The sequence below is a fragment of the Wyeomyia smithii genome, chromosome 2 (genome assembly GCF_029784165.1).
Source record: "Wyeomyia smithii strain HCP4-BCI-WySm-NY-G18 chromosome 2, ASM2978416v1, whole genome shotgun sequence".
In the NCBI taxonomy this organism is placed as follows: Eukaryota; Metazoa; Arthropoda; class Insecta; order Diptera; family Culicidae; genus Wyeomyia; species Wyeomyia smithii.
Genome location: NC_073695.1, coordinates 76,537,021 through 76,552,433, shown reverse-complemented (window position 1 = coordinate 76,552,433; position 15,413 = coordinate 76,537,021). Strand labels below are relative to the sequence as shown.

General features: G+C 39.1%; 1 protein-coding gene across 1 annotated transcript in view; it reads right to left on the bottom strand.

The window, feature by feature from the left end:
- Nucleotides 1-14,874, bottom strand: part of LOC129719694 (lipase 3-like) — a 45,313-nt gene extending 30,439 nt beyond the window's left edge. Inside the window, exon 1 of the mRNA XM_055671089.1 lies at nt 14,089-14,874. Coding sequence (XP_055527064.1) covers nt 14,089-14,874 — 786 coding nt within the window. The remainder of the gene's footprint in view (nt 1-14,088) is intronic.
- Between the last annotated feature and the right edge of the window lie 539 nt (nt 14,875-15,413).

Below are 15,413 nucleotides of genomic sequence, written 5' to 3'. Positions count from 1 at the left end.
AGTTCATCGGACATGATTGTCGCTGCGCGTGAGCAAAAGTCGAACTAATTTATGCACTGTTAATATGATGTATACTTAACGTCAGAATCAACTGACGACAAGGCCTAGACATGACTGCTGAATGGTGAAACAATTTTTCAGTAATCATGTGGACGACTGTACGGTGCTGCCATCCGAAAAATGATAATAATGTATACGAATGTTTAGTTTTCAAACATGAAACTTTCCGGAAGAATCAACAATTATCGGCGCATCATTTAAAATTAAGCGTACCATCAGAACTTCCCGATTACCGCTATGAGCACACTCTACAGCCAAGTTTTCCACTCTTGCCGGGGTTAATAAAGCAAAAATCGGGTGCCCCGATAAACCTGACCAAATGCACAATGGTTCTGAAACCTGGATTGCGACATATCAAACTTTAAGTTTTTATAGAATGAAACCTGAAAATATATATAACCCATTAATATAAACCTCCACTCTGACAGTCAATTTCACACTTGTTTTTCGTACTTTGAGGTGCAAAAAAATGACAATATCATTAATCTGCATGTTATCTTAAGCGTCGAGCTGACCAAACTGCTACACTTTTTTCATATACAATCTTGAACAGCCCAACGATCGATGACGGACTATACACGATAAATCGGTTTTGCTCATAGTGACCCGTTTATGAGAATTTAAGTCATCAGATGGCAGCACTAACCGTCGGAAATCGGTCGTGTTCAATATGTATGCAAAATATGGAAGTTAGGTATCTTGTTCTAGTTATCTTTGATTATTTCAAAATGGAATTTTTTTTAGCTCATTTTATGTTAACTAAATTGTCATGCAGCTAGCGATGATGGAAATCGAACAAGTAATTCTTCTATAAGGTGAAACAAAAATGGCAATGTGCGTCACACTGGACCAGGGGTACCAAATGTGCAGATTTGTCTGCAAAACGCAGATTTTTGGAGTCCGTGTGCAGATTTTTAGTGATTTGCAGATATTTGCAGTTTTTCCACGGTTTCTGCAGATTTTTGTCAGAGTCTCCTTAGATTTGCGCAGATTTTCTTAAAATGTGTGCAGATTTGTACAGACTTTTGCCTGCGCGAGCGAAATTTTTTTTTAGATTTCGAGCACATTTTCCGGTTTTTCGAGCAGTTGCAGACATTTTTCAATGACATCTGGCATCTCTGCACTGGACAAATAATTAGATGTCCCGTTTATTGGTTTGTCTGGCATATATTGTTTCTGAAAAAGTTTCATTTTGGTGGAGCACAACTGCTAATCGACGCAAAGTGCTACTCCATTGGAACTGACTGGAAGGTTTGGTTGACATAGTTAATAATTGGTCTAATTTTTAATAGCTTATCGTATCCAGAAGGTCCTTCACGAGGAACTGCACTTTCGTCGGTAAAGTGAAAATTTATATATTATTTGCTCGAAATGATATCTCGGCATGGATCATTTTCGGCTGTTTCCCAGGAACATGTGCTTCCAGAAGAAGGAGGGGTCGAATCATCATGGACATATTTGTTACCTCTAAAAACATTCAACCAGAATGACGCTCAAAGGCCAGAAATTATCTTAAATACCATTTTGAAATCCAAGATGGCGACTTCCGGTTTGTGAAAAACAGCCTAAAATAACCAAATACCATCCAATATGAGTATCTCTGAAACCAGAATGAAGCAATGAGCTAACAATTGACCTCAGGCACCATTTTGAGTTGCCAAATGGCAACTTCTAGGAAACAGTCGAAAATGACCGAATAATACTCAATTTGGATTATTCCGTAATCGAGATGCATAGAAACTAGAGATGGTCGGGTATGGGAAATTTGTTACCCGTACCCGACTAATCGAAAATTTTCAAACCCGTACCCGACCCGAACCCGAAGTCTGGTTTGTTTAAAATACCCGTACCCGAACCGAACCCGAAAAATATCTATTCCAACGCGTACCCGAAAGAAAAAAACGCCGAAATTGCTTGAACCCGACCCGTCCTGGAAAAATTCTTGGGTACCTCGCACGTGAACGAATGTTAATGAACCCAGAGTTCCAGGCGGATGGTAAGGAAGGGGTCCACTATTAAAAGTGCATGTCTGGTGAAGTTTTATGTTAACATCGCAGCAAACTGAAATCTATATATTATAATAAGACAGTAATATTGTTTATAACTTGAAAAAAAAATTATTAATTCATTTGCATTTGCCGAAAACCTCTAATTTTTGAGTACAGATTCGATGTCATCGATTCAATCTAAAAATCGGTATAACATAGATATTTCTGTACATGCGGCATCCCTGGTCACAGTGCAAACCAAGACTATGCTATCGCTGTCATATCTCATATACATATTTGCTTTGTACCAAACATCTCAATGCACAGTGGGGAATCGGTGGCCACCCGCCTGAAATTTTTTTTACGTCAGCTGTTTCATAATATTTTTCCATTATTGCTATAACATTCAAGGGCTTTAATCCAAAATTTGGGTGCAATATCATGAGATTTGATTTTTTATGACTTTTCAAAGTTTGGCATACTGACGTTTTTTGACATGTTTTTTTAAAAAAAAAGATCATTACTTTAAAACGCTCCGCAACTTCAATGATAGCTTGAATTTTTTTGGCATCAAAGAAAAAGTTGATTTGTAGTTAGTGTGTATTACCTATTTTGTTTTAATTTAAAAAACCTTATTTTTCGCAAAATTTGGGTTGTGTCAAAGCTACGTAATTTGTTTCTGTGAGGAGGACGCCCTGTGGCGTTGCTTGTGGTTGAAGATATAATTCTATTTAATAAAAAAGTAAGGGGAAAAGTTCCAAAATCAATGAAATTTAGGTCACGTGCTTTATGGACGGCCTCAAGTAAAAAATGGAATGGCGATTGGTGTTCAGCACCCCAAAATTAAGTAAATACCGTATTTTTGTCGCATTTATCCACACGTTTTTTGCTTAGCCAGCCTTTGTATTAAGTTGTCTTACTGTACAATGCTCCACGGTTTCCCTGACAGATATGAAAAAAGCCCGGAAAAAATTCCAATCAACTCAAAACGGTTTTAGGAAGAACTACTCACTTTCACATTAGAAAAAGATAGCACAATGTCATTCCCTTGGTGCAAAGTCTGCCGACAACTGTCAGAATAGGTATTGGTCGATCTCTCGTTGAGTGAGAATGGACAATTTCTTCTCCGATCTTTCCGATTATCGACACTAAGAAAACACCTAGGTTTGAAATGATAAAAATTAAATTCTCATAATGCACGAAAATCGAATTATCCGTACCCGACCCGTACCCGACCAATTGAGAATTTTTCAAACCCGTACCCGACCCGAACCTGAAGCCTTGGTTTTTAAACTACCCATACCCGACCCGAACCCGTAAAATATTTTTTGGCGTTACCTGAAACCCGACCCGAACCCGTCGGGTACGGGTCGGGTACGGGTTTCGGGTAAAAATACCCGTACCCGACCATCTCTAATAGAAACCAAACATTGACCCTGGACACCATTTTGAATTTAAAGACGACCACTTCTAGTTTGTGGAAAACAACCATAATAACTAAATACTTCCCAATATGGGTATTTCCGGTGTTAGATTGATACCAGAAAGTCTGCTGAAAATGACCGAATACCACCCAATATGAATGTATTCAAAATTAAGGCGATGTACAGTAACCAAAAGTCTAGGATGTTGTCATTTCGATAAAACCAATCATTTCAAACGATTTGTTATTTGACTTTGATCATATCCTATGGCCGATTCGTCGTGCATTTGCAGACTTTGAACACATCGCAAGGAATCAATGAATGGAACGTTGAAATAGTACGATACCACCTTTAAATTATGTTGAGGCCACATATATCAATCAAAGCAGGTATAGTTTTAAATAGTCTTTGAATTTCTCTTCTTTCTATAACTTTTGAGCCACATATCAAATATTTATGAAGTTTGTTATTTGTAAGTTCGAGAGATGACTCGTTCGTATGACACTACTTATGTTCAAATAAGTCTTGTAATCTTTGAGATAATAGACTTTCGTTGTTTTATTAACAATTTAATACATAACGGTTGCTTAAGTTCGATTATAATCAAATGAAATGGGAACGTATAGGGCAGCCAAACTTTGAACCCATGTGTTCAGTCATAATTCATCAGTTAACCCTTAACTACCCCCGCTCATCTGATATCAATGTTGCTCAAATCGATTGTGTTGTTTCTGAGATAATGAAGTTTCATGATTTTCACATTTCGGTAAATTACAGACGAAGTTACAGTTCGATTACAGTAAAATTCAATAGGGGGTTATAAGGCAGCTAGACTTATTAATTGACACTAATTTTGTGGAAGTCGAGTCAGCCATCTCTGAGAAAAGTGAGTGAGTCCAAGTATTCTTCGGAATACGTTCCTTTTCATAGCTGGATTTCACATTTTCAAACATAATAGGCGAAGTAATGGTCCGATTGCAAAACAAACCAATAGGGTCTTATGGGGCAACTAGACCTTCCATTTGACACTGATTTTATAAAAATCGGTCCAGCCATCTCTGAGAAACATGAGTGAGATTAAACAGTCTTCAGAACACGTTTCTTTTCGTAACTTTTGAACCACAAGTTCAATCTTTATCAAATTTAAAAGTTAAGAATATTTCAGAAAGTCCGTTCAATTGAAACCAATTTTGTTCAAATCGGTTGTGTAGTTTTTGATTATGATGTATCATGACTATTACTTTTTGATACATAACTTCTAAACTTAAAATCCGATAACAATAAAATTGAATAGGGTCTTATGGGACAACAAGACCTTTTATTTTCAATTAATATCATGAGAATCGGTCCTCTGAGAAAAGTGAGTGAGAATAAAAATCTGCACATACACACACACATACAGAAAATGCTCAGCTCGTCGAGCTGAGTCGAGTGATATATGCCATTCGTCCCTCTGGAGCACTTTTATACTTTCGGTTTTGCAAGTGATTGCTATACCTTTCTAGGAGAAAGGCAATTACTGGTGTCGTTTGTGCTGCGCGGTCTGCTGCTTTACAGCTCTGAAAATAGCTGCCGAACGTCGCCAAAAAACACTGAAGCTGCGTCAAAGAAGCCAGCTTTCATCATTCAACGCCATCGTAGACAAGTACGACGAGGAAAGCTACACCGACGAAGTGCCAGTCCAGTTAGAGAGCATCATCAAACTTTGGGCGGACATAAATACGGTTCAAGCTGAACTCGAAACGCTAGACGAGTCCAACTTGGCAGAACAACTGAAGCAGCGGACGTAGTATGAGTTAGCCTACTATCGAGTTAAGGGCTTGCTTTTGGCTAACAAAAAATCCCTGTTGGATGTCTCAGCTTCTTCAGCCGGCCATATCTCTCAGTCCGGATCAGTTTTTCATGGTAATCTCGATTCTTGGTTAAATTTTCACGACTCATACGTGTCGCTAGTACATTCGTCGCCGGACATATCTACCATTCAGACATTCTACTACTTGCGGCCGTCGCGACGCGTCGTTGTCAGATGAAGCGCTAAAACTGGTACAAACGATTCCTATAAACGCAAATAATTACACTGTCGCTTGGGATTTGCTCGTTGACCATTTTCAAAATACGCCGCGCTTGAAACAGTTTTACGTAGATTCGTTCTTCAATTCTCAGCTTCTAAAACGGGAGTGGTCTTCAGAATTAAGTTCGCTGGTTGACAAATTTGAAGCTAATGTCCAAGCGATATAACAGTCAGGTGAAAAGGTGCAGTTTTGGAACATTTTGCTAATCCAGAGGCTGAGTAGCCGCCTTGATTCTAAGACGAGGAGAGACTGGGGAAAGTATGCTTCAGCCAAGGACCCACTCTCGTTCAGGGACCTGACGGTATTCATCCAAAGGAGAGTTACCGTATCGCAGAACATTCAAGGAAGCCCAACAGAGTCGCAGCCAACCAACCTGGTGAGAAAACCAACCCAACGAGCAACAGTCAGCCACGCAGCAACTCAACCTGAGCTGCGAAAATGCATCATCCGCCACGATCACCATCCACTTTTACATGTGTACCACGTTTTTGAAGTTAAGCCTTGAGGATAAGGAAAGGGAAGTTCGCCGTCACCGCTTGGCCCGCAGAATGACCATCCAACAGTACTTGTCAAAAATGTTGCTGTAGACAACACACACAGCCGTGCTTCGACAAGGTCAAAACACATGTTCCTATGAAGACAGAATCCAACACACGAGTCCCGATTTCGTCGCCATCAACCAGTTACCAGTCAATTTCTTCAATTTCAAATTGTTTGCGATGCAGCGTGCACCCAATGGTCCCGCTTAAGGATGCACTCTTGGTGGGCCCCACCATCTAAGAAAACAGAAATCTACGGTACTGCCAGTGCTTCGTTTCTTGCAACCTGTATACTACAGCAGCTTGCCGAGGACGAAAGCAATAATTTTACTGAAGCAGCCAAGATTATACGCAAGGACAACTCAGGGAGCTTTTACTGAAGGGCGGATTAGCCCGCAAGAGTAACCAGTAGTTATGGATCACTAAGCGTGATTTTTTCGAGGATGCGAAGGTGAAAAAATTTCCCTCGTCCATACGGGACTCGAAACCGCAATCTCCGATGTTCGCCTCGTCTTCTGTAATAGGTGCCTATGTAAGTTTCCCAGTTTCATAAGATTGAACGAAATTTAATTCCGTATGTAATACAAATATACCAAACATGAATATCATTTTGTGTTGGTAAACTGTGGAACTGGGCCGATGGAGCTCTCAGCCACGCAACAACATAACACGTGTTGCAACTTGTAAGGAAGACAATCAAATTATTCTCGTTTCAAATAAAAGCAAATTGCAGGAGATGCCGGACTCTTAACCACGCAACAGTTTATTACGGGAATGCGTGTTGCATATTGCAGCTGTGGGGCTGGGGGACAACAAAATTATGACATGAGAATGGAGTTCGAAATGCTACTATAAAGTAGATTGAAGCTTGCTTTCAATATTTTGAATGAGATGATGTACATTTTTTAAACATATTCAGCAGAACACGCCGAACTTTAGTTTGAACTCGGATTTTTTTTGTATATATCGTTGTTTACGCACAGTATTATCGCCTTACCTTAGTTACCTTAGTTTCGCAAAACGCAAAGAGTTTTTATTCCATATGTAATATACGAAACATAAATCGTCCCCTGTTATGATTTTAGATTTTCAATTTGCACCATTATAGAACTTTCTTGAAGACGTAGCTGCTCTACGACAAGAAAGATGTACGGATGTAGGTACGGTGAGTATCGTTGGTAACAGCTCAGTATCTTCAAAGCATGAAATAACGAATTCAAATGTGATATGCTTCAGGTAATATTTGGCTTTTTCGAGAAAAAAGAAACCTTTAAAAAATAAACGTTGTCAGACATTTGAAAAATTCCATAACAAAATATGAAAAAGATCTGTTCTTATTATTATTCTGGTATATATCAAAAATATTATAAGCCTTGTTGTTTCTGTCAAGTTTGAATATGTTTGTGGTATCTTCTCACAATGAGAGCGGCAGTAACAATTATAACTTTATCAAATTCGTCTAAAAATTAGCCAGAAACATATAAATAGAAGAACAGAAAACAGATAGAGATATAGAACAGAATAGAAGAACAGAAGCCACATGGAAGCAACCACGTGGTTGACTACGAATTTTCATTGGCACAAGACTCGGAAATAGTCAATGCGTTACTTATGAAAACTCTGTCCTATGTTTTCATCACCATAACAAACATGAGGGTATGTTTTCACATGTTACGCATTAGTTATGACCGAGTGGTATGCCTTTGAAAATCCGAAGTCGACCACGTGGTGGTTCGAAGTCGGCCATTTGTGGCTCCAACACACTTCTACCTTAAAAGATTGTTCAGAATATTGCTTGCCAAATTTAGAGCTCTGATCAATTATTGTGTTTTTCCCAGTCACAGGACTTTTCTATGACTGCGCACGAAACGTGTGCGTAAAGCATAACACAATAAAGGTATTCATATTATATAGCACTCATATACAAATATTCAGCAGTAAAAATTTACTTAGCTCCATTGACATGAAATAGAAGATAGCAAAGCAAAGCCTTGGTGCTACATTCCGATTCGGAACTTGACCTTCTGTTTATTCTACACAGACTTCGCAGCCAACTGTTTAGTGTACAGGACAATTGCGGGGCTAGCGCTACGATCCTACTGACACTAACAGTCTTTCTCGAGTCAAGACTCGAACCAACGACGACTGGCTTGTTAGGCCAGCATCGTACCTCGAGACCAACTATAATAATAGAAATAGAATAGTAATAGAAGATACATTGGGTGTTTGTATACGTGCGCTACGTGAATCCTATCCAACATTTAAACTTTATTCAAGTTTGTGCGATCAGCCTGATAATTCCAGATGAGTTTATTTTTGTTAAACCAGACGATTTTAAACGGACAGATTTATCAAAGCTTGTTTTCTTTTCCAAAGTAGCAAACAAATTGAAAACACGACGGAACTCCAAACGATGATTCATACCGTGCAGAACCATTTTTTCCCGTTCGTTTCCACGGTTGCTGCACCACTTACAGCCGTTACACATCGGTCGGATTAGCCATTGGAAAGGTATGCAGCAGGACGGCAAAAAAGGAATCCCATTCGTTTGTGCTTCGAGCGAATACAGAAAGGCAACGGAAACCAATAAACGAATGACACCTGGTATCTTTCACTTGTCGGTTCCTATCTCGTGTTAAGCAGTAATTTACATGTCACCCTTAAAACGGTTGCTATAAGAAATGTTAAAAGCATTGCCATTTCCCAATTTGGAGATTAGTTGAGGGTAAATAAATCCATTCTCACTGTTGTTGGCCTACAGCCGCGATGCCGAATATGCTTTGCGGCTCTATTTTACAGTACAAATGCAGTACTTGCAATTTAACTGTACCCACCCATATGAGAAACAATCTGTTGAGAACTAAACGTGTTGTGTTTTATTTATTGCTCCATCATTGTAGAAGTGACGAAAATAGAACCACTACTGTATTGATCACACTATCCTCAAGGACCATCATCAACCAGAAGGGAGGGGAAACATACTGGCAATCGACGAAAAAATATTTCGTTTACTACTAACCACGTCGCATCGTCTTGGTTTTACTTTCTATCCGTTCTTCCCTGATGCTATCGGTCGGTGGAGCGACACAACATTGTCAACAAGCATGGTCATTCCAATCGGCCCCGTTTGGACAGGACCACAGCTGAGCAAAAGGGTTCGAGCGATAGTCTTTCCATGCTGTCCTATACGGAGCGATATCTGCTGCCTGCCACCGGCCTGTATTACATATACCTACTCCGTATTGTGTGTCTTTTACGGATGCCGAAACAGACACTTGATATTTATTGTTTACCACCTCGATAAATTTCTCAAATTGCATTCTTCCCTGCCGATTCGGGGCCTCTTCTGTCTGGGTTCCGTATTTGGATGGATTTTGCGTTCTCTCCGCACCAGTATTCGGGGATATTTATGTGAAGCAAAAAGGCTCGAGGTCGTTGGCCACACTTCCGATAAGATTATCTCCAAATGATGTATTGAACGTGTGGGATCAACACGGAAACGGGTCAGTTGCTGAAATTAGTGAGGAAATCTACCTTTTTTTCCGGGGCTAGCTCTAGTGGGGTACATCTATTTACATTTTGGAAAGCCATGTTTAGTGGATTATCCGCTGGTAACCGGAGTACGGCAGTTAACCTTTTAATTGCTCTGCTATTAAGGAAGGATTGCGTAGTGAATTTTATTCCTGCTTAGGCAGCGATGCCCAGCAAATTTAAATAAGAAAATCGAAATGATATTAAGCGTTTTTTTTTGCTTCAACTTGTACCTGCAGTGGTTTGAGGATTTCGATTTTAACTGAGGTAAGACGAAATTTTATAGTGGAAATAGCTGTGAATTGAAAAATAATCTTTCCTGATCTTTCAAACTCAGTGAAAAATCTTGGAAAGCATTCAAATATGCAATTTGTTACGCCAAATTGAAGAAAATCTTCAGCTTCTCATTTGTTTGATAAATTTATTTTAGAAGCTGTCAAAGATTTTTAAGAAACCTTCAGAGCCTATTCCAATAATTAAAGATAGTGATCACTTACCTATGTGTATCTAAGTAGTTTAAATTTAAAATGAATAAATTTATACCCAGAAATATTTTCCCCCCTGAGGCTCTGCGATCGATGAAGCCTGTGAAGCACACCCCGTATTTCCTGGGGAAAATACGGTGGTTTTTAAGTGCTTTAACAGATAAAAATTACCGGGTTACCTTAGCGTGGGTCCCTTCTCATTGCTCGATTCCGGGTAACGAAAAGGCTGACTCTTTAGCTAAGGTGGGTGCTATTGATGGCGATATTTATGAAAGACCAATTGCTTATGATGAATTTTATAGCATTTTGCGTCAGAGAACACTCAACAGTTGGCAATCATCATGGAACTCAGATGAACTGGGACGGTGGCTACATTCCATTTTTCCTAAGGTATCGACGAAAGCATGGTTCAAGGGGTTGGATGTAGGTCGGGACTTCATTCGCGTGATGTCTAGACTTATGTCCAATCACTACACGTTAAACACGCATCTCTTTCGTATAGGGCTTGTAGACAGTAATCACTGCGTTTGTGGCGATGGCTACCATGACATCGAGCATGTTGTTTGGTCGTGTACCGAATACTGTGGTGTTAGGTCCGAGCTTATAGATTCCCTTCGGGCCCGAGGAAAACAACCGAACGTACCCGTTAGAGACATTCTGGGAAGCGGTGATCTCCAGTACATGACACAGTTATACTGCTTTCTGAAAAACGCTGACATTAAAATTTAAAATTTTCTTTGTCTATTTGTCAGATTAAGGATACAAATATGCTATGCTGAAGACACGGAAACGAAGAGCCCGCAACTATGCTTACACAAATATTTTGAACCCACAACAAACAAGAATACAATTGCTCTACCAGTTGAAAAACAAAGTTCCAAAATAGTTTTAAGTCAAAATTGTATCTCCCCTCCTCTCACCTTAAATCCCCACTAGCTCGTAGTCGGCCGCGAGAATAAAGAAAAGGCCTCCCTCTTTTCCCTGCTAACGTAGAATTAAAACGAATTGTACTTGGCTCAGTAAAACAGAAAATGTATCGTGCCGTGTCAAATAAAAAAAAAAAAAAAAAAAAAATATTTTCAAGTAGAAGTAATTGTAACTAACTTGAATAAGATTCAATCAAATACTAAAAGTTCCAAAACTAACAAAGGCACGAGTGAATAATGCGATCTTTTACATTTTATTATAACATCTTCTGCATTTTACAAAGAAAATTTTCAGAAATTTTTTTTTCAAAATTATAATATGGGCAAGAATCCAGCATAACTAATCAGTTTAGAGTTTTTAGTTTCTAATCCTAATAGCTGTGATTCTTTTTTTGGGTAGACAAGTTAATTGTTATAAGGTAAATGCAGAAATTTCACTTATTTAAGTTTAGCAACTTGCGTTCAATGGCGCTAGAATTTGGTAACTATATACATGAAAATGGAGCTTTGTCCGTCTTTTGATTCTTATAGACTTAGAAACTACTGAATCGACCGGCGTGAAAAGTTGTATGTAGGGTTTTTTGGGGCCGGGGAAGATTCTTATGATGGTTTAAGACCGCTTCCACTTCTGAAAGGGAGGACTCCCATGAAGAAATAAAACACAAATTTCTGCATAACTAGAGAATTAATCAAGTAAATGGAAACAAATTTGGCATGTGGAGTGTAAGAAATGTTTCTATGGTGGATTGACACTTCACCCTTCTCTCTAAGGGGGGTCTTTAAGGGTAACTCGAGAACTTACTTACTTTACATTGATGGCTAATGGACGAATCAGAGATGTCCAGCTTCTTCTTTCTTGTGCAGGCGTTCTCCAGTCTCCTCGTACACCAGCAGATCGTGCATCTTCTTCCACCGCGCACATCCACCGCGTGCGAGGCCTACCGCGGAGTCGACGGCCTCTTCCTGGTTCTCTAATAAAGATAGTTTTGGCAGCTCTTTCATCAGGCATTCTCGCTATATGTCCAGCCCACTGAGGCCTGCCCCGCTGTATTACCTTCACTAGATCAGCATGTTGTATACCTGATACAACTCGTGATTCATGCGTCTGTGCTACACTCCATCTTCCAGTTTACCGCCAAGTATCGATCGCAGAATTTTACGCTCAAAAACTCCTAGTACTCGTCGATCAGCGTCCTTCAGCGTCCATGTTTTATGTCCGTAAAGGGCCACCGGGAGTATCAGCGTCCTATACAGCGCTAGTTTTGAGCGAGTTTGCAAACTATGGGACCTTAGCTGATTACGTAGTCCGTAAAAGGCCCTGTTCGCAGCTGCAACTCGTCGTTTCACTTCACGGCTCATATCGTTGTCACATGTCACAAGCGTACCAAGATAAACGAAGTCGTCAACCACTTCAAATCGTTTCCCATCTATCTCCACCTCAGCACCAACATCACGGGAACTCCCACGCTCGAGAACTCGAGAACTAGTCAAGCAAATTTGGTATGTGGAGGTTTTTAAGGACAAAAAAATGTGTTTATGGTAGTTCGAAGCTTCCCTCTCTTTGAGAAGGGGCTATTATTTATTTAAGACACTTTACATTATTAATGTTTTCGTGTGAGAAGGGACTGTTATACAATTGAAACAATTGGGAAATTGGGTTTTTGAGTACGAGAAATGTTTTATGGATGTTTGACATGCGACACTCCTCTGAAATTGGGGGAGGGGAAGTCACCGATACAAATAAAACACGAATGTCGGCATAACTCGAGAATGAATAGAGAAAATGGCTCCGAAATTGGCATGTGAAACTTTTCCGGCGTAAATGTGTCAATACACAGTGTTTTATCTTGCCGTTTTTGTGCGATTAATTGAATAGTGATTCAAATGTTGATTATAGCCATAAGGTATGTCCGGAGAAGTTTCAGGGTATTCAAAACTGCATCTTTTAATGAAGAAAGATGGGTGATCATCCAAATTTACTTGTTAATCAAAATAAGATAGACGCAAGGTGTCTTCGACAAAGTTTTTGTTTATCTTAAAACAAGAATCTTCACCGAAGACATCATGTTTCTATCTCTTACATATTACGAGCAATATTAGGTTTTCTAATAGAAGGCACTAAAAATCACAATTTTCATTCTAACTTTTTTCCAGATTTTTCCGAATTTTTAAACCTACTTAATATGTGGTGATTACGGCTTAGCAGTCAAAAATCCTAATTAAGAACGACTCTATTTCAATTCGTCCCGACGTTTCGACGCTTGGTTTGCGTCTTTTTCAAGGGAAACTGATTTTGGGGGATTTTATTTGAGAGACTATCATCATTGAACATAATTTGAATACAAACTTACAATAATTTAGGTCGAACTAGGTCAAGTGATTTGTTCCCTAAACAAGTGGTCATAATTTTTTTTTCTTTTTCTTCGTCAGTATCAATAACATTCACTAAACATTTTGAAAAATAGAATCACAAACATAATTAGTTACACAGAAACTGGTCAAATTGAATTCAAACTTCTTACATATAGTACACAAAGTGGAGGGTAAAATGGTGAGCTTTCAGTCTAATCCGTATTATAGTTATTCTAGTTCTACTGAGCTATCTGTTATACCACTGTCCTCCGTGCGTCTTAGTTTGTGTAATATGCCGGCATAAGTTGTGTTGAGGTTGTCTACGTCAACCCTTCTGTTTACTGTGTTGGGGGTACAAAAAATATGACACATCTCTAAGAATGGGAGATTTTTAGAGCTTGTGGTTCTGTCTACTATGCGTGTCTTGTCAAAATTAAATCTGTGTTGAGTGTTGATGCAATGTTCGATCAGTGCCGTCTTTTCGCTCAGTTCTCTCGACTGGTGATTGTGTGTGTCTGTGTCAGTTATGGCTTCTAATATATTGGTCAGTTTGTTTACATGGGATTTATGTCCTGATAGTCTTGTTTTTAATTTGTTGGTAGTCATTCCAATGTAACTGTTTTCACAGTCATTGCAAAAGATTTGATAGATTATGTTGCAGCTGTCCAATTTGTTTGTGGGGTCTTTAACATAGCTGTGAAACTTGCTTACAGTAGAATTAAGTCTAGTGGCAATGGTCGAGTTTGGAAATTCGCGTCTGAAGGTTTTGATTAGTCGATCGGTGACCTTAGGAATGTATAGTAGTGATCGGTAAATGGTGTCGTTCGGGTGGTGATCCGGTGTTGCTGCTGTTGGTTCACTATTAGTTTGGAGCTGAGGAGTTGCGATGCTGTTGTTTGTTGGTTGTGACTGGGCGACAGGTGTTGATGATACGGTTAGCGCTGGGGTATAAGTTGTTGGGTCCGAAGTATGAATTATCCGCGTTGATTGGGGTACGAAGTGTTTTTTATCGTATTGGTTGATAAGTCTGGACACTAAGGTGCTCGGGTAGCAGTTGGACGTAAGGTGTTGGCGAATAATGCTGTTGGTGTCGATATTGTCGTGTGTGGTTAACGAGTTCACTCGATGAATGAAATTGTTGGCAACGTTTATTTTGTGTTTATATTGATGAAAAGAATAAAAATTGAGCATTCTTCCCGAGGCAATGGGCTTGCAGTACCATTCAGACGTGAGAGATTGGTTATCGTTGCGAATGATCGTCATATCCAGAAAAGGTAGTTTTCCCTTTTGTTCGGTTTGTATGGTGAACTGTAAACGTTGTTTTTGACGATTAAACACTTCTAGCACTGTTTCAGTCTGATCTTTCGGTATTACAAGCAACAGGTCGTCCACATATTTTCGTAAAAAGGGTATATCGAAAGGTAGTTCGGCGAGAGCTATTTCTATGATATCTTCTAGCACTATGTCTGCTAGAATGGGGGACAGGGGGCTGCCCATTGGGGTCCCGTATGTTTGAAAGTAAATAGAGTCGTTCTTAATTAGGATTTTTGACTGCTAAGCCGTAATCTCCACATATTGAAAATCTACAGTCGACCTCTGAACGAACATTAAACCTACTTAGTTATCAGCTATTCAACAATGCATTTGTTTTCTGAACATTGTTATTTTTTATCTCCTAAAATAAAACAGTTATTTAACATATTTGTTAAAATGCATAGTTTTTCATCACATATGAAAATGCCAATATCTCAGCCCCCTGATAAGGTATTAAGGATCTTTTTTCATGTAAATTTTCGTTATAAATCCCGCTTTGCAAAGAATATCTCAGTTCTTGATCAAAAAAATTTGTTCATGCGTTTTGAAGGGTTTTATCTAAAAATTATGGGAAAAATTAATTTTTCTGTGATGTTCAATGGGCTCTGGGAGTCAAATAACTGAATGCAATGCTGAACTGAACCATGCAAAATATTCAAAAACAATCCCATAAAAATTAAAAATATATGAAAAAATTTAGGAATCCAACAGAATTGAAAAAA